The sequence below is a fragment of the Lathamus discolor genome, chromosome 1, assembly GCF_037157495.1.
Source record: "Lathamus discolor isolate bLatDis1 chromosome 1, bLatDis1.hap1, whole genome shotgun sequence".
Taxonomy (NCBI): Eukaryota; Metazoa; Chordata; class Aves; order Psittaciformes; family Psittacidae; genus Lathamus; species Lathamus discolor.
Window position 1 is genome coordinate 954,363 of NC_088884.1, and position 23,916 is coordinate 978,278.

A 23,916-nucleotide genomic window follows, 5' to 3' on the forward strand; every position below is an offset into this window, starting at 1 on the left:
GCCTCTCATTTCCCTGATTCCCACCCCAGGATACTCGTGCTCTTTCCCTTATTCACATGTGCAAATGCTGCAGGGTATCACCAAGACATCACTTTGTTAAGCCAACAAGTTGCCTCTAAGGAAACTCATTACCCAAGTTCAGCACTTAACTGTTTGGTTTCTAGACCAGCTGACTGAAGTCCAACTTAGTCCAGTAGCAAGCAGCCTGAGGAAGGAGGTGGCTGCTTACACCTGCCTCTGTGGTACATTTATAGAGTCACAGACTCTTTTGAGTTGGAAGGGACCTTAAACTTCATCCAGTCCCAAACCCCTGGGACACTTTCTGCTAGAGCAGGTTGCTCCAAGCCCCATCCAGCCTGGCCTTGAACACTGCCAGGGATGGGGCCAGGGTCTCCAACAGCCTTCTCCAGGCTGAACAAGCCTAGCTCTCTCAGCCTGTCTCCATAGCAGAAGTGTTCCAGCCATGAAGCATCTTTGTGGCCTCCTGAGACTCACTCCAACAGGTCAATGACCTTATGTTTGGGGTCCCAGAGCTGGACACAGGACCGCAAGGAGGGTCTCATCAGAGCAGGGCAGAGGGAAGGAATCCCTTCCCTCAGTCTGCTGCTCATGCTCTGGGGATGCAGCCCAAGACATGGTTGGTTTCTGAGCTCAAATCCACACTGCTGGGTCATGGGGAGCTTTTCATCAACCAACATCTGCATGTCTTTCTCCCCATGGATGCTTTCAATTCAGTCTCCTCCAGCCTCTAGTTGTGCTTGGAATTGCCCTAACCTATGTGCAGGATCTTGCATTTGGCCTTGTTGAACTTCATGAGGTTGCACAGTTCCAGCTCTCCAGCCTGTCCAGGTCCCTCTGGATCCTGTCGTTTCTCTCCAGCGTATCAACCAAGCCACACAGCTTGGTGTTGTTCAGCAAACTTGCTGAAAGTGCACTCAATCCCACTGGCCATGTCATTGATGAACAGTGCTGGCCCCAGTGTGGACCCCTGAGGAACACGACCTGTCACCAGTCTCCATCTGCACACTGACCACTATCCTCTGGATATGACCACCCAACTAATTCCTCATCCACCAAAGTCCAACCATCAAATCCATTCTTTTCAATTTAGAGAGAAGGAGCCCCAGTTCTAAGATGGGAAAGGTGATGCCAGTTCAAAGCTGCCCAAAGCTTCCCTATGGACTGAAGGGAGCAAGTAAAGAACATCCACCTGCCCTGACCAACAACAGGACTGGTCATGGCTCCAGCTCCCTTCTCTACAGGTTTCAAACTTGAGATGTGACTGATAGAAGAGACAGGGCTGTTTACTGACTAATCAGCACACTACTAATGGTCTGAGAAATCAAAGAGCTAATTTGTGAACTAATTAACTTCTAACAATAGGCTGCCATTATTTAGGATTCTGTCCTTCACACCCTGATTAGTTACACAGAATTGCCATTAGTGTACAAACAGCCAGCACTGAGTAACAGCCCTGCTGCTCCTCATTCTAACTCCCACACCACTCCCTAGCCATTATCCTTGTTTCTGGATCCTCCCTTTTGCCACCATAGTTTCACCTTTGCTTTGCTTGGGGTTTTTTTTCCCGAATAAAAAATTCACCCATAAACACTTTATTGTTGCCAATTTTGCTATACCTGCAGCCCCCAACATGAGAGGGACCTGGAGCTGATGGAGTGAGTCCAGAGCAGGCCACGGAGCTGCTGCGAGGGCTGGAGCAGCTCTGCTCTGGAGCCAGGCTGAGAGAGCTGGGCTGGGGCAGCCTGGAGAAGAGAAGGCTCCTGAAGGGGAGACCTGAGAGCAGCTCCAGTGCCTAAAGGGGCTGCAGGGAACCTGGAGAGGGGCTTGGGACAAGGGCCTGTAGGGACAGGCCAAGGGGAATGGCTTGAACCTGCCCGAGGGGAGACTGAGCTGAGCTCTTAGGCAGAAGCTCTTCCCTGTGAGGGTGCTGAGGCGCTGGCACAGGGTGCCCAGAGAAGCTGTGGCTGCCCCATCCCTGGCAGTGCTCAAGGCCAGGCTGGACACAGGGGCTTGGCAGGGGTTGGAGCTGGAGGAGCTTTAAGCCCCCTTCCAACGCAAACCAGTCTGGGCTTCAGATTCCAGTTCCTCACCGCATGGGCTTAATCCTTAACCTCCACCTCGCACAGCTGGCTGCTCCACAACAAACCTGAGGCAGCGTTTGCCGTACATGACATAGGCGGAACACACGCGGTGAGGCCATACAGTGACGCAGGGGGACCCAAAAAGCCCCCAGACCCCATGTCCAAACTGAAAAGCGACCAACTGTCAGCATTAGCAGAGGGGTAATGAAAGGGCGTCACCTAAAAGACGCAGCGTTGAGGTCTGAGCAGTGAAGGGTTGGTACCTGTGGGCTCGCACTGCCCGAGGAGGCGTTAGACGCTGCAGCGGGGTGAGCCCCAGCCCTGCTGAGGGCTGGCACTGCCCCCCGCACCCGTCCGAAAGGGGAAGGGGAGAACCAGGCTCCAGCAGCGCTTCCAAACCGCTCTAACCGGGCCTCCGCCGGCACGCGGCCCCGCCGTGCGTTCAAATGGTGCGCCCGCGGCAGCGCCTCACGGGGCCGCGGGGAAGCCCGGCCCAGGGCCGCAGCCTCCAGCGCCCCGGAAGCCCTCCCGCCGCCAGCTTCACCTCCCGCCGCTGCCGCCAGAAAACACCCGACTTCGGTGTTCGTTCGGAGCGGGCCGGCTCATGGACGGCGCCGGCTCTTCATCACCGCCATCGCCGCCCGCAGAGCCCCGCTCGATGCGCTCGGCGCTCCGCTCCCCGCTCGATGCTCTCGGCGCTGGAGCGGCGCGGCCTGTGGCGGGCGGCGGGGAGGTGCAACGGCGCCAAGATGGCGGCTGCGGCGGGCCGTGCGTGAGGCACCCGCGGCCCTCCCGGCCCAGGGCGGGCGGCGGGCCCGGGGCGCGCCGAGCCGAGCCGGCATGTGCGAGACCTACTCGTGGTGGCTGCTGCGGGTGTCGGTGGCGCAGATCTGCCAGGCGCTCGGCTGGGATTCGGTGCAAGTTTCGGCCTGCGACCTGCTCACCGACGTGCTGCAGCGGTACCTGCAGGGGCTGGGCCGGGGCTGCCACCGCTACTGCGAGCTCTGTGAGTGACGGCGAGAGCGGCTGCGGCGCTGCGGGGGGCGCTGCCGGGGGACGCGGTCGGGGGGGGGGCGGCTGTGCCTGAGGAGGGGTCTGGGGGAAGCGAGCTCTGCGAGTGCGCTCCGTGAGGCCCTTCCGTGAGGGGAGGAAGGCTTTGGGGTCTCTGCGGAGGGCCGCTGTGAGGGGTAGGTCCGTGCTTTGTGGGAGGGGGTGTACGTGGAGGTGTGGGCAGCGCTGGGGGCTGTGGGGCAGCGTTGTGGTGGTAGTGGAGGCGGGCTGGGGGCAGCTCTGTACAGAGGGTGAGGGGAAGCGGTCTGCGGTGGAGATGTGGGCAGTGGGAGAACCCAAGCCGGGAAGTTGGGGGTCATGTGGAGAGGTGGGATGTGGGGCAGTGGGTGTGAGGTGTAGATGGGCGAGATGAGGTTGTGAGCTAGTGCAGGGGGCCTTGGGGAGGTGGGCTGTGGGGCAGTGTGGAGGACAGAGAGGATGGGAAGGGGAGGCATGGGGCAGTGCTGGTGCATGGGGGGCCCTGCTGTGAGGGAGAGATGGGCTGTGGGGCAGTGGGTCTGGGGAGATGGGGCTGCTGCTTGCCTTTCTCTGTGTATAGCCTACAGGGTACCAGGGTGCATGTGTACAGGAGGGGGAGATGGGGCTCTTGGCCCTGCTGCTGGGGCTGTAGTGTTGTGGATATGGGAGGGGAGCGTACTAGGTGGGGAGAAGGGGTAGTCAGTGCCTTTGTGTGCATGGGAGGATGTGCGGGTGCTGCTGCTGCTGTGCTGTCCTGGCTTACTTCTGGGTGATGGTCTGTGCCCTGGGGGCAGTGCTGGGGAGGGCGGGGGGATGGAAGTATAGGATTCACAGTGTTTGTACAGGGGTAAGTGCCGAGGCTGTAGGGCACAAGGGTTGGGCTGGGTCTACAGGGTGACAGGGTGGGGAGGTGTTAACCTCAGGGCTGGGGTTGTGCTGTGTCTGGGGTACGTGTAGGGAGTGAAGAGATGGAGCAGCAGTGCATGGGGTCTGAGAGGTATACTTGGGGAAGGGGAATCACCTCCGTGGGGAGAGATGTGGCTTGAAATGCTGTTGCTGGGGTGCTCTGTGTTAGGTATATATACCCATATATACACATATACGTGTAAGGGGGGGTGGTTTGTGGGGCCAGAGGTGCCTGTGTGTAAGGGGAGGTGTGGGGCTTTAGTGCTGGGGTGGGGATGCGCATGTACTGTCCTCTGTGGAGTCAGGGATGTATGTGCAGAGGGATGACGTGGGGCTGTGGTGCCTGATGTCAGGTATACATGTGTATGGGGTCAGAGAGGGCTGTGGTCAGGAATTGATGTGTACCAGGTTAGTATGGGATCTCTGTGAGGCTGGGGATTGTGTGTACAGGGGGGAATGCTAGTACCATGGGGCTGGGAAGATGGAATCATAGAATCATAGAACAGTTGGGGCTGGAAAGGACCTTAAGATCATAAACATGCATAAAGGGGACGTGGGTCTGCAGCGTGTGAAGGCAGGGATGCTCTCGAGTGTATTTTGGAAGAGGTAGAGCTGTAATTCACAGGATGTGGGAGGGCAGTGGGGCTGCATGTGGGTGGTGTGGAGTATGTGAATGCAGAACGGGAGGGGTGGGGGATCATTTTAGTGGACGTGGAATGAGGTGTAAGTGTCCTTGTGTGGATGCAGTGGAAGAGGTTTGGCTGGATACGCTGTGCAGGAGGAGCTGGGAGTGATGCTCGGGGCCTCACTGGATTTGGGATGAGGCTGAGCTGGGGTGGGAGCATGGAAGGGGGATGAGTTTACTCAAAGTGGGAGAGGTCTGGGAGTCGATGTGAGGACAGCTGGCTGTTTCACATAGGAGTATGGAGTGTGTGTGTGGATGGTAAAGGGGCAGCAAGTGTCACTGCTGGGCCTGGCAGTATGACAGAGGATGAAGTTGTGTGTCCCTTGGGGTTGCCTGCATCCCTGCAGTGGAGGTGCTGAGGGGGGTGGATGACCTGCTGGTACCTGCAGATACGGGTTGCAGGAGGATGAGGTGTCCAGTTGCTGGCTGGGTCGGGGAATAGGATGGTGGTAGGGGTCTGCTGGGTGTGGGGATGTCAGGAAGGGGGTGCTGCTGTCCTTTTGGGTCAGGGAAGGTGTGGGGAAGTGGCAGTATGGGGGAAGAGAGAGTCTGTCAGGGTCATTGCTAGGTCTGGATGCAGTGGGATGAAGGAGTAAGGCTCAGGCTGTCAATGTGGCTGAGGGATTGTGGGTCTGTGTGTAGAGGCCTTTGCTGCCCTGCATATGGGACAGGGAGTACGTAACATGGGGAGGACATCAACGATGTGTGTGCATTTCTGGTGTCCTCAACATAAGAAGGACATGGAGCTGTTGGAAAAAGTCCAGAGGAGGTCACAAGGATGATCAGGGGACTGGAGCACCTCCTGTATGAAGACAGGCTGAGAAAGCTGGGGCTGTTCAGCCTGGAGAAGAGAAGCTGAGAAGAGTCTGAGGGACTGTGAAGGGAATATAGAAGGATGCTGGAGAGGGACTCTTCATCAGGGGTTGTAGTGATAGGACAAGGGGTAGTGGGTTCAAACTGAAAGAGGGGAAGTTCAGGTTAAATATAAGGAAGAAGAAGCTCTTCCCTGTGAGGTCGCTGAGGCGCTGGCACAGGGTGCCCAGAGAAGCTGTGGCTGCCCCATCCCTGACAGTGTTCAAGGCCAAGTTGGATGGGGCTTGGTCAACATGGTGTAGTGTGAGGTGTCCCCGCCCATGACAGGGGCTGGAACTGGATGATCTTAAGGTCCTTTCCGACCTGAACCATTCTGTGATTCTGCAGGGCTGCCAGCACTGCTGCTGGGTCTGTATTTGAGGGGAGATTAAGGAAGGGGGATGCACATAGTGGAGAGGCAGGGGAGGGTGGGGGTGTAGTCTGTGTGTGCACAGAGAAACGTGGCTGGTTGTGCCTCCTGTGCCAAGAGGGACACATTCCCCCTTCCTTTTGGGGTGCTGTGGGGTTGTGGACTGCAACTGTTTCATGTGTCTGAGTGTACTCGTGGAGGGGGAAGTCCTGGAGAGCCCCTAGGTGGCTGGGTCTGGCAGCAGGGAAGGTGTTTGGAGGAAGCAGGGGTTGGAGTTGGGGTGGAGAATGTGATTAGTCACCTGACGTGCTGGATGAGGAGGAGGTGACACGGTGGTGGTGGACTGGGGGCTACTGTAGATGTTCAGAGAATGTGCTGGGGCCTTCAGGAGGTGATGGAGTGGTATCAGGGCTGTCAGTGGAAAAGTCCGGCAGCAGTTCTGCCCATGCTGAGGTAGCTGTGCTCGTGAAAGTGTCGGTCACGGATGAGCACCTGAGGAATGCTGCTATCAGCCAGTGGTGGATGCAGCCTCAAGGCCAGAGAGACTGTTAAGGCCGGAGGTGTCAGCTTCTCTGCAGGAGTGAGTTTGGAGAGTGTGTGGGGCAAAGATCAGCACAGGAGTACCTGAAGGTGCTGCTGCTTGTGGTCATATCCCTTCTCTGATGCAGGAGTTCTCACTGCTGTGGTGATCCCTGATAAAGCTGTGATGACCTGGATGTACCCGGTACCTGGACCTGCCTCTGCTTCAGCAGTTCGGGAAGAATTGAGTGGAATTTATCTTAGGAAGGACTTGGTGATATTGCTGCAAACTCCTTGGATTTTAATTCCTGGTTGAATAGGCTTCCTTGTCCGAGCTTTTCCCAAATTTGAGGGCTAGCTAGATGTAAAGCTGTGTGTAAGTTGTCTGGAAAAGACACTGTGCAATATTAACCTTAATCACCCAGCAGCACCTCTGAAGTCTGTATCTCAATCCAGATGGAAATGATCTGCAAAACATTTAAAGGGAACAACAGAGAGTTTGGGAGAGCTGAGTTCTGGGGTGGAAAAGGAGCTAACCTAGGCTTGATCAGAGCTGATACAGCCTTTGATATGGTCAGTACCAATGCTGGGGAAGAAGCTTCTGTAACTAGGTCACTACTTATGCAGGAGATGAGCAGTGTTGTCCCTTGAGCTCCACTGCCTCTGCCACGGGGCCTCAGGGCCGCAATGTTTATAGTATAGGGAGGAAAAGATACAGAGATGGTGATAATTCAGTGCTTGAGGAATTGAAAGTGTATAGAACTAAGGCATCGCTCTCTGACTTTGGGTGAGCTTACTGAAAGTGGAGTGAGGAGCTTTCTTCCTCTGTGAATGGATAAGGAAATACCACAGGCTGAGAGAGCTGGGCTGATTCAGCCTGGGGAAGAGAAGGCTCATTAAGGGGAGACCTTAGAGCAGCTCCAGTTCCTAAAGGGGCTGCAGGAAACCTGGAGAGGGGCTTTGGACAAGGGCCTGGAGGGCCAGGCCAAGGGGAATGGCTTGAACCTGCCCGAGGGGAGACTGAGCTGAGCTCTTAGGCAGAAGCTCTTCCCTGGGAGGGTGCTGAGGCGCTGGCACAGGGTGCCCAGAGAAGCTGTGGCTGCCCCATCCCTGGCAGTGCTCAAGGCCAGGTTGGACACAGGGGCTTGGAGCAAGCTGCTCCAGTGGAAGGGGTCCCTGCCTGTGACAGGGCATTGGAACTAGATGGGCTTCAAGGCCCCTTCCAACACAAACCAGTCTGGATCACAGTCTTTTTTTTTTTTTTTTTTTTCTCTTTTTCATGGAGGAGAAGTGGGATGTGCTGTTTCCATGCCAGTGACATGGTATTTTTTGTATTACCTCTCTTAAAATGATTCCTGTATTTCTTTCTTTAAAAGGCTTGTAAAAAGACATCTTAATACCCAGCTGCTGTCTCCCTGCTTCATGAGAATTGTTTCCTTTTGCTCCTCAAATAAGTTCCTGTCCAAACCCAGCTCTGGATGAATGAGCTGAATTTTGCCATGGTTTTGCATAAGTAGAATTAATTAAATTCCAATTGTAGCATCTTTATTGTGAGTGTGTTATCTCGGAGTCAAACCAGTGGGGTTTGAGTTAGCAGAGTTGTCAGCTGGAGGGACATAATCTTTGTATTTGAAACTGAATGGATTTACTCTTGACGTAATCGAGCCCTAGTGGTGTTGCTCTGAAAAGCATGTCATTGCCATTCCCACATCTCCTCAGCTGCAAAGGGAAAGGATGCCTTTCCTAGCTGTGTTAGATCTTTGTTCCAGCTGTTACATCCCATTAGGAGAGCTACAGTCAAGATTTTCATTACTTTTCTGCTCTTGTTTCTTTGCATTTGCAGGAACTGTAGTTGATGGCAGCTTCAGTGCCTGCAAAGGGAAGGCGGAAGGATTTGCAAAGCGGGTTTGAGATGTGTTTGATGCCGTGAAATGCTTCTGAATACTGGAGGGGGTGGAGGAGAGAGTGAACTTACAAGGGAGAAAATAAGGGGTTTCCTGTTCAAGTACACCATATTATGCAGCAAAGCTTCTAAGAGGAAGCCTGTTCAATGCGCTGTAGACTTCACACATGGTTTTAGCCCAAGATTTAAACAGAATATATGAAAACCAATCTCAGAGTGTGTCATTAAGGTATTGAACTACAAAACAAACTGGGGTTGTGTGGTTTCTGAGAGCAGAGTTCCACGTTTCTGTTGTTGTTTTAAGCAAGAGGGGAAAATCTGTTATGTACTGCTTGGGTTTGCGCTCACATTTCACGTGGTTTGATACAGGTGGTGGCACAGATACTGCTTTGGGTTGAGTGCTCTGGATTTTCTGTCTATGTTGCGATTTTTCACACTGGGAAAGTGTCCTGTGAAGAAAACCCAGTCTCTGCTTCATTCAGGATGAATTTAGTGACTGCAGCTTGTATTGGTTATAGACATGCAGAATACGTTGTGTTTTGCTTCTTAACTTGGCACATCCAGGGAGAGAGTTGGGTTTCCAGGATATTTAAGTGGGTGCTTGTTGTGATTTATACACAGTCATCCATAAATCACACAGTTGCTCTCTCACTGCCCCCTTTCTTGCCCTCCCCCTACTCCCGGAGGGACGGACAGGAGAATCGCAAAGAATGCAACTCCCATGGGTGAGATAAGAATAGTTTAGTAACTAAGGTATAACACAAATCACTGCTGCTACCACCAATAATAATAATGATAAAGGAAATAACAAGGGAAGAGAATACCACACCTCAACACCAGCCAACCGATAACTCACCCCACTCCCCCCAGCCGAGCACCGACCGATACGTCCTCCAACCCTGCAGTCCCTGCCCTTCCGGGTAACTCCCCGTTACATCCTGGGTGTGACGTGCTGTGGTATGGAATACCTCTTTGGTCAGTTTGGGTCAGGTGTCCTGTCTCTGCTTCCTCCCGGCCTCCCCTCCTCCCTGGCAGAGCATGAGGCTCAGAAAGTCCTTTGCCAGACCAAACATTTGAGCAGCAACTGAAAACATCGGCGTTATCAGCACTGTTCCCAGGCCAAAAACCAAAACATAGCACTGCACTAGCTACTAAGAAGGAGAAAAATAACTGCTACTGCTGAACCCAGGACAATGGGGCAGTTCGTGGGAGGGGTAAGAAGGGAAGTCATGGTTTGTAGCCCCTAAACCCCTGATTTGTATATTACATTGTTTTGAAAAACAACCAGGTAGCCGGTACTTCACTGTAATCACTGAGGGCACCTGGGCCTATTTCAGCATGGAATTCAGGACAAATTTAGTTATCTGCTGCTAAAACTAGGAGTGTAATCATAGAATCATAGACTGTTTTGAGTTGGAAAGGACCTTAAGATCATCAAGTTCCAGCCCCCTGCCATGGGCAGGGACACCTCACACTAAGCCATGTCACCCAAGGCTCTGTCCAGCCTGGTCTTAAACACTGCCAGGGATGGGGCATTCACCACTTCTCTGACAGTAAAGAACTTCTTCCTTATATCCAACCTGAATTTCCCCTGTTTCAGTTTGAAGCTATCACCTCTTGTCCTGTCACTACAGTCCGTGATGAAGAGTTCCCCTCCAGTATCCTTGTAGGCCCCCTTCAGGTACTGGAAGGCTGCTATGAGGTCTCCACACAGCCTTCTCTTCTCCAGGCTGAACAGCCCCAACTTCCTCAGCCTGTCTTCATACGGGAGGTGCTCCAGTCCCTGATCATCCTCGTGGCCTCCTCTGGACTTGTTCCAACAGTTCCATGTCCATTTTATGTTGAGGACACCAGAACTGCACACAATGCTCCAGGTGAGGTCTCACAAGAGCAGAGCAGAGGGGCAGGATCACCTCCTTCGCCCTGCTGGTCACGCTCCTTTTGGTGCAGCCCGGTACAGTTGGTTTCTGTGCTCAAGCACACACTGAAGCCGGCTCATGCTTAGTTTCTCATTGACCACCACTTGCAAGTCCTCCTCTGCAGGGCTGCTCTCATAATAAACTAGATAATTGCTTTTGAGGTGTGTTGGATTTGGAAGTGGGGTTTTCAATACCCTTTCCTTGAATTTTCAGTGTTGAGCATGTTCTGTGCTTGAGGTTATGCTGTGATTTTAATTAATTAATTTCTGCTGAAGTTGGCTTAGAGTGAGGAAATAAAGTTTCAAAGTTGGTCCTTAGTTTTATATTGTGTGTCTGCTTTTTCTGAAGGTTATTTGTATGTTAACATAGAATCACAGAGTATCTTAACATTGAAGGGACCCATAAGGATCATTGGGTCCAGCTCCGTGCTCCTTGCAGGACTACTTATAAGTAATATATATGCATATATTTTTATATATATATATATATAAATATAGAAGATATATACCATATGATATTAAATACAGACAATATTAAATAATACATTAAATTGATATTATTCATGCAACTGTGTTTCTGTTGAAAAGGCAGGTTCTAGTCTGGCAATCACAACATTGTAGCTGGAAGTGAAAATGACAAGGTAGAGCTGGCTTCAAACCTGCTCCTGTGTCACTGCACCTTCTCCTGTAAAGGGAAGCTTAACTTCCTTCTAGCAAATACCTTGTTTGGAGAATGCAAACAGCAACCAGGATTTTGGCTGGCAATTACCATAGTGGAGAGAATTGACCTGGTGTCAACCAAATGTTTCAAAGTATTAGACTTTGATGATCAGTTTAAATGGCTGGTTCCTGATCCTGATGCTGAATGATTTGTAACAAGTATCTATGTGGGGGCCATAACATTTTTTTATAAGAAATGTACCTCTGTACGTCCTGACAACCTTATATTTTGATGGATTTAAGTAATTTACTGTATACTGGCTACCAGTAAAGAAGAGCAACTTGGTTTTTTGCTTGACATTTATGAGGCTACTGGGAAAAGAAGCCAACTGAGCAGCAATAGCAGGAAGGTGCTTTTGCCTCACTGGCAACTCTGTTAACGGGATCCTTTTTCCCCAGCCAAGTGCAAGACATATATCATAGAATCATAGCATGGTTTGTTTTGGAAGCGACCTTAAAGCTCCTCCAACTCCGACCCCTGCCACGGACAGGGACCCCTTCCACTGGAGCAGCTTGCTCCAAGCCCCTGTGTCCAACCTGGCCTTGAGCACTGCCAGGGATGGGGCAGCCACAGCTTCTCTGGGCACCCTGTGCCAGCGCCTCAGCACCCTCACAGGGAAGAGCTTCTGCCTAAGAGCTCAGCTCAGTCTCCCCTCGGGCAGGTTCAAGCCATTCCCCTTGGCCTGTCCCTACAGGCCCTTGTCCAAAGCCCCTCTCCAGGTTTCCTGTACCCTGTTTAGTTACTGGAAGAGTTATTAAATCATCTACGATGTAGCTTCTGACTGTTCTCGTGGTTGCTGGATAGAAGCAACGTGTTGGCTGCTTGAAAGATTTATCCTGGAGTAACTACTCTGTGTATTTACACAGAGTATTTACTACGTGGCAGGGTTATAGAATGTGCCAGAGCACCAGGAATCTGATAGAGGCTGTAGTAAAAATATTGAGGAGCTACACCTATTAATTTTCTGATTAAAATGAAGTTTAAAACCCTGTCTTTTATAGCACACATGCGGGTGATGCTGAGCTATTTATAATAGACGTTACATGTTGCATGGGTAGTGACTTAATGCAGTTATTAGAGTTGTAGTTGCTCCCTTTATAAACCCCAGCATGAAGGGAGAAGCTCTTGTGTTCTGCACTGACTTGTTACATTCTCACTGATTCAAGCAGACTTTGGGCCAGGAAGGAGGAGAAGGTGGGGTGAGTTTGACAAAAGTAAACCAGCTATTCCTGAGGCTGGATTTGGGGAAAGCAAGATCCATTTTTCCATAACTCCCACCTTTGCAGTTCCTGTGGATGATGTGAGCATGGAGCAGCTTCTTTGCTGGAGGAATTCTTGGGACTCTTGCAAAAATAACTGGGTTTTAGCAGCCTCTGAATATTCCTCTTCCCCACAAACCAAAAGCAAGTTTTTATTGCAAGAGAGGGATCTGTTTTCCCTTGTGGACACTAGGTGTATGTGGAGGTGATGCTGAGCACCAGGGTTGGAGGGCTGGGTAACTTTCCACCCAAGTCCTCAGCTCTGTGTGGGTTCTGTTTTTTGTTTGGTAATGATAAATGCTACAACACACTCCTTCCTACAAGTGCTTCATAAGAACACATGGCAGAGAAGCAACTACTAAGTGTAACCACGCATGGAAATATTTAAGCAACGATATAAAAAAGCAGCTGTGTTAGGAAGCAGGTTCATAATGTGACCAGAAACCCCCTGAAGATTCAATTCTCCTGTTTCTGGTTTGGGGATCCATTTCTGCGTAGAGATTCCTCCTCACTCAGTGTTTGTTCTCATGCATAGGGAAGCTGGGAGTATTGTAACTTCATGTTCATTCCACAGGGTCCTGGTGAGCTGTTTGAGACAGAATGGTCCTAATATAGCTCTGCAACCCTATCAGTTTTGAGCACAATTCCCATTCAGGGAGCAAAAACAGCTTAAAAGCTTGTGAGAAAGATATTTCCTTAGTTTGCTGTTTGCAGGGTAAGGAGGAGAGTTACAACTTGGTGGATGAACTATTCCCACCTCCTGCCATCACTTCCCAATCCTGGACAACAGGTATTATTTGAAGTGTTGTGCTCTAGGGGACAACAGGAGGCTGGAAACGAAAAGCTCCATGTGACATTGGGAACGTCACTGGGAAGATTCAGCATCTGAACTTTTAAACTGAGGATAGCACAGAGACCTGAAAAATATTGAGACAAGTTCAGGATGCACAAATTCAACCTGTTTTTCCTTCTTATGGCATGGTTTCCCTACAGAACAAAGCTTAAGACTAACTGATAGACCAGGAGAATGTGTTAGGTGTTCGTCAGCATTCTCTTTCATATGTCTGGCTTCTGTTATATTAGTTGAATATATTAGCTGCTATATATTAGGTTGAATTTTATTCAGCCAGTGAGAGAAGAGGAATGCTGAACTAATCAAATAGAAGTATAAAGCCTTTATTTGATGAATCACCTGAAATTACATTTAATACATTTTTGTGCTGTGTGTGTTACCAATTGATAACTTTTGATTTGAATATGGGTATGACTACAGACCTAAGATGGTTTAAGATGGTTTTGGTACACTCTTACTATTGAGGACACTGTAACCCATCAGTCTTTCATCCCTCTGACAGTTGCAGGGTTAAGAATTGTTTAGCTTTGAACCAACCTTACGACTTGTTATTGTCTCTTTGGAGGCAAATGTCAAAGATACAGGAAAATTGAATCTTCAGAAGGTTTTTGGTCACCTTTTGCTTTCTAACAAACATAGTTGGTTTTTATATATAGTTGCTTAAATATTTCCATGCTTCAGTTACACTTAGTAGTTGCTTCTCTGCCATGTGTTCTTATGAAGCTCTTGTAGGAGGGAGTTAGTTGTAGCATTTGTCACTTACTGCTCACATCAATACATGTTCTAAAAGATGATATGCAGGTCTAGGGAAAGACCTTTCCTACTGCAGTGATAAACTGGACTAAGCTTTTCATGCTGAATGTATGACGGTGCTGGTGTCAAGAAGCGTGGACTGAGCAAGGTACTTGAAACGTCTTCACTGAGCTCCGCTCATTGGGTAGATGATGTGGTGCATCTTGCAGTCCTGTGCACCTGGTTGTCTGCAGCAATCCCCAGGGAAATTTCCCGTTTTATCAAGGAAAACTAGACAGAAGCAGGGAATGTGTCAGTGCCTGTCGATATGCTTTCTGTGTCCAGGCAATGCTCACCTGGGAATGAGTGCTGTGGAGCTGCTGGAGCAGCTCTGCTCTGGAGCCAGGCTGAGAGAGCTGGACTGGTTCAGCCTGGAGAAGAGAAGGCTCCTGAAGGGGAGACCTGAGAGCAGCTCCAGTGCCTAAAGGGGCTGCAGGAAACCTGGAGAGGAGCTTGGGACAAGGGCCTGTAGGGACAGGACAAGGGGTAATGGTGGAGACTTAAACAGAGGAGACTGAGCTGAGCTCTTAGGCAGAAGCTCTTCCCTGTGAGGGTGCTGAGGCGCTGGCACAGGGTGCCCAGAGAAGCTGTGGCTGCCCCATCCCTGGCCAAGGCCAAGGCCAGGTTGGACACAGGGGCCTGGAGCAAGCTGCTCCAGTGGAAGGGGTCCCTGCCCGTGGCAGGGGTTGGAGCTGGAGGAGCTTTAAGCTCCCTTCCAACACAAACCATTCTATGAATCCCTGTGTTCTGCAAGCAGCACAGCCAGTGATTTCAGGAGTGTTCAGGGAAGAAATACGCTCTACTTCTGGGCTTGTTGGGAAGTTTTCCTCAAGTTTTGTTTTGAAACCTAGTGTCTGTTAAGTCTTGACACCTTCTGGTTCAGTAAGTTCAAAGGTATATTTGTAGTCTGAAGAGCAACTAAAAGTGACAAAGCAAAATTCCTTAACTGTGTCAGTTCTCTAAATTTAGTTTTTTTAAGGATGAACCAGTCTGTTGTCTGTCTAATCACAGAATGGTTTGGGTTGAAAAGGACCTGAAGATCACCTAGGACCAACCCCCTGCCACTGGCAGGGACACCTCACACTAGATCATGTTGCCCAAGGCTCTGTCCAGCCTGGCCTTGAGCGCTGCCAGGGATGGAGCATTTACCACTTGTCTGGGCACCCTGTGCCAGTGCCTCCCCACCCTCACAGTAAAGAACTTCTTCCTTTTATCTAACCTGAACTTCCCCTGTTTAAGTTTAATAACTATAATGATAATATGTTATATATGTTAAGTTTAATAACTGTAATGGTCTCATAACTACTCTAAAGTTGTAATATCCCCCTTTGGTTATGTTAATTCAAGTCTTCACACTTCTCTGCCCCTGAAGTCTGCAGAGGAAACTGGCATTACATTTGTACTAGATATTATAGACACACACAAAATGTTCTTGTTTCGGTTCACAGTCTAAATACAGATGGGCAAAAGGGGCGATAACTTGGTCTGATGTCCCTTTTAGCTGTGGAGAGACTTAAAACACAAGTGACTTGCCCAGAGTCACACAAGCGGCCAGTGTTACAGAGCAGAGAATCAAAGCCATCATCTGAGCATTACCCTTATCTTCACTGCAAGACTAAGAAGAGAAATTCTAGAACAAAATTCTTATTCTTTAAATATACCTGAAGGCATAAGTTGGCTCAGGGCTTGAATTCATCCAGTGATGTGAGACCCAGCCAGCTCGACTGCAAGATAAACCAAGAAGAGATTAGGTTAAAGGACAAACAAAGGAGCATTCCCCCCGTCCTCCGAAGCTGGAGCTTCACAATAGCGATTGTGTTCCTTCAGTAAGCACGGGCTGGGTTTCCTTAATGGCTTTTTAAAGGAAATCGCAGCTTATCATTGTGTAGGGGTGTAATATCTTCATAAGCCAACTATAGAGAGTTTTAATAATTCACTATAATGTGATTGAATTGAAAAAACAATTGTGTTTTGGGGTTTAAAGCATCTGGTTTTGGTGTTATTTTTGTTACGAAGGCTTAAGATGAGACTCCAAGTGGTGCCTTGGCACCAGAGCCGGGTTGTCTGGTTCTCCCTCTGGAGGCCTTCAGAGGGATATCCCTCTGTCAGGCCGGGGAAACTGAGGCACTTGGAGGACTTGTGCACTGTATAGTTTAAATCTTGGAGCCAAATTCCATATGTAGAACAAACTGCATCCTTTCGTGGAGGTCTGATGGAATAAAGGTGCTGACAGCTTGGCCAGTGAGGTTTCACTGTGCTCTTTGTAAAGAAAAGAAGGCTTTTGCTGTAGAGTGAAACTTCAGTCGCACCCCAGGAAATCAGCGCTTGAACTTTAGCATAAAATATTCTCTCCTCATCAGACCACTACTTAATATTCCTCTGTTTCAACTGGGAGGTATATCTAACCGGGAGGTAAAGTGACTCATAGTAGATTCCATCTGGTGGAAAGATAGGATGTAAAGTATTTGTGTTATCAGGAGATACACCAGGTATCTTCGGTTTTTTTTGCTACCCATAAACTACATTTGATTCAACAAAATTGAGATGTTTCTAGGTTGAAAAATAACATTTGGTCTATTACATGCTAGTAAAGGGGCATCTTCTGCATAGTAAGGGCTTGTTTCATTCACTTGAATTTACTTTATGAAGTAGTAACCTATTTTAAGAGGTGTTGTACCGTGTTACTTGGCTGTTGCCAGGTAAAGCTGGTTGCTGCTCCCTCTGCTTTGCTTGATTTGCTTCTTGAGGTGCAGTTCTTAATGATATGAATTGAACCAAAGTGATACGGATCAAAACAAAACACATATAAATGTGTTCTTAGCCTGGAATGTTGGATAGCCCAGCAAACAGGGAACCTGGTGGGACTATGATCTCTGTTGCTGGCAGTGAGCTGTAACCTCTGAGCATAGATCCGCAGGTCAAACGGTTTGAAACTGGATTTTTAATAGACGTTGTTCTGTTGTTGCTGTTTTTGTTGCAGATGGCCGCACTGATCCAATTTTGGATGATGTAAGTAATGCCTTCAAGCTTATGGGGGTTAACCTGCATGAGCTGGAAGATTACATCCACAATATCGAGCCTGTCACTTTTGCACATCAAATCCCTTCGTTCCCCGTCAGCAAGAACAATGTCCTGCAGTTTCCCCAGCCGGGAAGTAAGGATGCAGAAGAAAGGAAGGAGTACATCCCCGATTACCTGCCACCCATTGTCTCCTCTCAAGAAGGTGCGAAATCAATCCTTTGCTTTAAGCTTTGGGCCCTGTGTGTTTGCATGCTTGTCCTGCATCCTCAAGCAGTTGGAGCTGTGCTGCCTCAGAGCAGTGGCTCAGGAAGGACCCACTGGGTGTTACACAAGTGTGGTGTTTTACAACAGGGAGCAGTGCTGTGGCAAGGTTGTTTTCCACTCTTTCACTTTCCTCCAAGAGTAACATGGTATTAAAATACACCATCTTAATACACTTTTCTATATTGCATTTGAAATTTAAGGTTTTGGATGACAATAGAATTGAATGCTTTTCACTGTTATGTATTAGCCCTCCTCTTATGGATACTGCAAGAGCTTCAGTAATTTGGTAAAGGTAGAAGGAATGCCAGTGAGACTGGCAGAGTATTCCCAGCTCCTGACAGGTATTTCTTCTTCCTTCAAACAAAGGTAATACACACAAAATTCCAATTAAAATGAATTCAGATCTAAAATAAGGAAGTGTCATTTAGAGGCACAGTGCGTTGCTTTCGGTCCTTGCTAATGTCGATTAAGGTTTCATCATTACTGGTTCAGCTGCTCTCCTTGTCCCACAGAGGTAGAGGATCACTGTAGTAGTGAAACCAACTTGCACAAGTGCTGCGAGCTGCAGTTAACCCTGAGAGTTTTAACAGTGGCACTGCAGAAAGCTAAATTTGTTCTGGTTTTCAGCTGTATGACACTTGACTGCTGAGATAAACCTTTAAAAAGTGTGACCTACTCTAACTTTCCCTTTGAATAGTGAACACCACACAGTTGTACTTTGTGGGGAAGTTAAAACATGTGAGCTTGTGGACTGTGAACAAAATTCCAGAGAGAGGAGCTTCATTTTTCAAAAGGGTGTAATGAACAGGAGCAATCCTCACAACGTGCCTATTTAATGGGTAATGGATATCGTGTTTTGTTATTCATACTTTTCTGTTTTAAGAACTAAAGTCTCAATGTCTGCACGCAGAAATACATGTAGAAGTCCTGCCCAGTGTGAGGATGAACGTAATCAGCATCACCTTGTTGAGTAGAGAAAATCCACAGCTGTGGAGCTACAAGTGTCACACAGGGCAGTATTTCAATGCTGTAGTAAGTGTATGTTCAGCCTTTTATACATCATGTTCAGCTAGACAGATGCAGTTCCTATGTGCTCCAGTTAGGCTAAGTAAGATTATAGTCGGGGACTCTTATCTAAGGTGTAAATGTCTGTCAGACATGATGGTTTGGGTGTGTTCAGAACAAATATACTATTTCCAGTAACAACGTGGGGACTTACACTGGTGAGTATTTCGGAAGCTCTGTAGACCTGACTTTTCTCTTTAATTGCATAAAATACATAGTTATTTCATAGATCAATAGCATTTTAATGTCTTTTGCCTGAATATAACCCAGGAAGCGAAACTACTGTTCAAAGCAGAAATCCTGTCTCGGATTGATAAGGAGATACTAAAATCTCCCTTTGTGAAGTTTGTTAAAAGGCTTGCTTTTCAATTCTAACAGTGAACTCTCTTCAACCAGGAAGAGACAAGCAAAATGTAAATATCTTATATGTAGACAACATTCATAAGGGAAAAATATGGAGGAGGAAGACACTGAGAAGTGAATAGGGATTTTAGCTACCCCATTTCGGCTACTTGTAACGCTTTAGCCTGATCTTTTTCAGGAGGCAAACACCATTGTGTCAGAGAAATCCAGCATCTTTGAAGTGTAACAAGTTACGTGCAGTTTTGTGCCTATTTATTTATTAACTTGGAAAATCATACTTTAAAAATACACAAGGAAGATCAAATCCAAGAAGGCTCAAAGCAGCTGTAAAGGAATATCTGAACATGGGGAGTGAGAGATGAGAGTGTTTCAGGCTCAGTCTGCCAATACGTGACATACAAAGAGGCTAAAAATTGAAATGGGGACAGTTGTGCTGCTTTTTTTTCCTTGTATGTAACTTTTTATACTCTTTCTCTTGCAAGTTAGATCCAGGAGTTAGATTTTAGCAGTCCTTATAAATAATGTATGAATCCTTTTAACACCCGAAGTAAGAAGATATTATTGCCAAAGTTGGATGAGAACCAGGAAAACTTCTGATGCCTCAGGCTAGTGTATCAGAGAACCTATAGGCACAACTTCAGAAACATGAATACAGTATGTTCTTAATGGAAACTTAAAGCAAGCATTCAATACAGCTGCTGAATGCAGGTTTCTTAGAGTTGATTTGAGATACTTAAGAGTTGAGGGCGTTTTAATTTTGAATTGAATAGTTTCTGAAAATGCTGTTTGTAATTTTAAGCCCTGTGTTGTTTTTTTTGGAAGGGGTGAAATGGATCAAGAGACTCCGTTGTGTGTGTTTGGTTGTATTTAACTTCAAGTAAAATGAGGCAGAAAAACTTACTTTTGCAGATGAAGGGAAATGCATCGTAAAACTACTGAGGAAGTGCACAAGCTGTTTGAATAGTTCGCAGATCTTTACAGAGTCTAAAAACAATGTGCTGCTGCTAAGATTGTGCAGTCCATAAGATCTGAGTTGCTTTGAGTAGGCAGTAATTAGGCAGTAATGGAGGAAAGCTTCATGCACGTTACGATGTATAATGTAAATCCTTCAGTCACTTAAAGAGCTGTCAGGACGACTTGTTCTGTCCCATTTTCTATCGAAGCCTAAAGCTCAGCTCATGTTATGAATATTTATTTACTGATAGGATTCAGGAATCACTGGTGCTGATATATTTTAGCAGTGGTATAGCCATGAATGGTCTGAGGGTGTGAGCAGAACAAGGTTTATTGGGAGAGGTGATGTATTTTATATAATAGTATTTAATAATACTATTTAGAAGTATTATCTCTGGTGGCAGACTGACTTCATAGGTAATTTTATGTAGGCGCTTTAGTAAGAAAAAGCTGGGTTTAGTGTTAACTTAAAAACCAAACCAGTGTTCAGTATGCACCATGGCCAGTAGGTGTTGCTAACTTCCTTCTCAAAAGCTGTCTAGTTGTGTGCCTGTAACTAACTTCTTTCCACTTACTCTAGAACTGGTAGTGTTGTGTTCGGAGTATACCCAGCAGCTTGTGCGATGTCTTAATTACTACTGCTCAATAAGAGCAAAAAAGCCCTCTCCAGTCTGAGAGGAGCCATTCCCTTCGTATATACTCAATAGTAAAGAGCTCTAAATGATTATTGAAGTTGGGGGGAAAGGGAAGAAGGCAAATAGGTTTTCCACATGCGTAATTCGTGTCGGTTGGAAGCTCAGTTGGGTGATACACGTTGTGTTCCAACGAGGCAGAAACTGTTTTCTTGCTTTAAACAGAGGTTGCTGTATTCCAGTAACATGCACCAACCAAACGCTTGCGCTGCGAGGATCTACATGTATAATTCTATATTTTATAAAACAATCTGACTCACTATTGCCATGGCAAATGGTGGCTTTTTAGCAGGGTTTTTACAAAGGACACTGAAGAAATGATTTTATGCCAATGTATCATGATGTTCAGTGCCTGCCTATTTTTAATTAGCCTCCTTTTTGTTGTTTTGAGTTATTTTAGCGCTGTTGTCACTAAAATGTCATGGTCAACTTGTAAGACAGATTAAAAAAGGAGGAAAAAATAAATTAGTTGCAAAACATGATGGTCATGCTTTATTTCTTGGGCTTTAATGCAAAAGAACATGCATTTTGCAGTAATACAGCAGCTTCATAGAATTTGTTGATTGCATTTGAAGCAGAACAGTGCTGTGCTGAAACTAGGCCAGAGAGAAAGCCCAGATACTTTTCCACAGCTAATAATAATAGTAGTAGTAATAAGAATAATAATCATCATAATAATCACTATTACATTTTGTGATAATGTTGAGCTCTGCATCCTGATGCTTTAAGAGCATGTATCATTCTTCATAGTTAAAACAAAGTGTGAATCCTGCATGTGCCATAGTAACCTTATTTTTAAGCTTCTTAGGATGAATTTCTACCTGTGCTTACTGCCTTTTGTTATTACCTCATCGATAATAATAATAGTTTATAAAAATAACGCACTTTTTGTCAACTGCTTTATTTTCCTGTCTTTCTGAAGTCTCAGGTAGTTGATCCCTGTTTCGCTAACCAGAAGACTGAAGAAAACAGGTTGCTGTTGTGCATGGAATGCTATTTGTAGTCTATTATATTTTATTCGACTCTCATTTCTCTCTTACAGCATAGTTGTGCTGAGGTGCATAAGAAGGATAAGAGGGAGAAGACATGAGAGTCTCTTCGCAGTAGTTAAGGTTTATTTGTGGGGAGAAGGGTAGCTTTGAGGGAGTCAGACTTCTTCCTGACTTCTTGCTTCATTTTTATCTGTTTTCTGCTTCATACCACTTCACCCCTGCTTCATAAAGGTGCCTCTCCTCTCCCTTAATGAGGATCTGGAAACAAATGTGATTTTTACTGGACATTAAGTTTTGTGGTCTTTCATTCCTGATAACACGTGTTCAAGCACTGGCAATGTATTTCTGATGATTGAGTCAGGACCAGTTCTTGGCACAATGTACAGATTCGGATTTGTTTGTAGCCTTTTCTGTCAGAACATTTTATTTCCCTGCAGATCAAAGCGTAAGATTGTTGATTTCTTACAGTCCTGCCTTTTCCCCTTTTTGCTGTTGATGTGATGTTAGGTTTTGGTGGGTAACAAGTCTTGCAGCCACCTGGAAGTGTGGAAACCCAGATGTCAAACCATCTCAGAACATACATCATTTGTTTCAGTATTAGTTGCTCAAATGCACATTTGGATTGATGAGAAGGGGGGATATGTATATGAAGCAAGGTGCTATGGCAACATAATTTTTGCATCTGGTATCTGGGCTTTACCAGTGCTGTAGAATTGTAACTGTATAAAGCATGAAGCACCATGATGGTACAAAGCATTAGTGTCTCCCTGCAGTGGTTTAAATATATCAGGTTTTTAAATCCACTGGCCTTTCGGTCTAGCATTCCTTTCGTTGGGTCCAGAAATGAATGTAGCAGGTCTTGAATCTCAGACCAGTGTCCGTTCAGTCCAGTGTCAGTTCAGTCTGTGGTTTCCTCACAGGTTAAGCAAAGCCAGTAGGTCTTTCTAAATTAGCACGTGATGGGCTTTAAAATGCACACTGGAATATCGGCTTTGTTGTTTTGTAACACAAGTCTTGCTGTTGTCATTCGTAAGCCTTTTTGCGTTTTCTCCAGATCTCTTTTAAGCACACAGACCAACTCTTCTTCATTCTTACACCCGTGGTTTAAAAGCAGCAATGATCTTTCCGACAGAGCTTTTCCCAGTATACTCAGTTAGGAAACCACCACCCATCACCAAACGGGTACTGTGCAGTGAACCAGCTCTAAGAATTAAGCCCCTGCCTGCCTGTGAACGCTTTGCTCCTGGCTGCTACCCATGCCTGGCTGTTGAGCATTCGCAAGCATCCTTTAGCTGTCCGTGCAGGATGCGGAGTGTTAGATGCTGATTGCTTTTGTGCGGATGAGTCTTCATGTCTGCATCACCCTGGCAAGGAGGAAGCAACAGGAGAGACAGACAAAATGAGAAAGGCAGCCAAGCTTGAGATGCAGACAGAAGAAAGGCATTGGGAAAGAGCCAATAGGAGAGGCAGGTTTCAAAGAATAAGGAAAATGTGAGACAGGAACAAAAAAAAAAGTGTACAGAAAATGTGCCTGCTTTAAATCTTGCCATTAGACAGAAAAATAACTTGTATAGAAGGCGTGCTGATAAAGCTGTAATTGGGAAGACAAGTGTATCTTTACCTTTTCTTAAGAAGTTGGACCATAATGGAAAGCATAATTCCAAGTGCAATACTTCAAGAAAGGATTTAATGAGGAAGAGTTTATTTTTTATTTTAAAAAAAGCTGGAAGTATGAAGTTAAATAGACTTTCACCGAGAGCTTCATTTAATTTGCAGCACTTGAGGAAAAAAGAAATGAATGCAATACATGCTATAGTAAAACTTTATCCATGGCAGAAACCAAATCGCATAGCTGGGATCCAGAGCCTATGGAGACAGAGGCATACAGTGCAGAGGCATAGTGTTTTATATTCTATAGGAGGCTAGTACCTAACTTTTCCTAATCATTCATGTCTGGGTTTAAAAAACAACCTCTTGCTATTTTTCATAAGAAGCGTAGTAGCAGCTGGAAGGAAATGGATTAAAAACTGGTTTTAAGAGAGAGCTTGTGATGGATTTTCTTGTTGTTAAGGTCTTTTGTGTTGTATCCTTCGAAACAAACCAGCTTCAATCTGTCTGTATCTGAATAAGGAAATCAGCAAATACAGTTTATAACGTGCTGACTCTGGTCTTTCTTAAGTAATAATGAGGAGTTAGTAATACTAACTATAACAATTCAACATTGTGTAAATGTATTTCATCAAATTCCTCAGCTGTCTGCTCTTATACACTGCATATTGCGAATGGGAAAAAAGTTAACATGACTTTACGGCAAGGCGATCTCATCCTTTGAAAGCCTTCCCATAAGGATGTGTCTGGTTTTCAGACCTGTGGAGATAACTTACAAGTTGTCAGTGAGTCTGATTCACAATAAAAACTGCAAAAGGCAGAAATGGACTCATAAAAGGCAGCTTTTGCAGTAAATTATTTACACTGCGTTGCAGTGAAAGTCGTGGGCTTCTTTCGCCTCATTGTGATGTGCAAATAGCAATTTTGGCTATAATAAAAATGGGACTTTATGATAAAAGGATTCTGTTGTGCATTCTGAACAGAAATGCTGTCACGATTTTAATTTCCTACTGATCCTTCCTCAGCAAAACTTTTGTCCCTTGTCTCC

The 23,916-nt window shown here is 46.7% G+C and overlaps 1 protein-coding gene across 1 annotated transcript in view; it reads left to right on the plus strand.

Moving 5' to 3' along the window:
• Positions 1–2,854: 2,854 nt before the first annotated feature.
• Positions 2,855–23,916, plus strand: part of TAF3 (TATA-box binding protein associated factor 3) — a 124,342-nt gene continuing 103,280 nt past the window's right edge. Inside the window, exons 1-2 of the mRNA XM_065665225.1 lie at positions 2,855–3,108; positions 16,890–17,132. Coding sequence (XP_065521297.1) covers positions 2,943–3,108; positions 16,890–17,132 — 409 coding nt within the window. The 5' untranslated portion in view covers positions 2,855–2,942. The remainder of the gene's footprint in view (positions 3,109–16,889; positions 17,133–23,916) is intronic.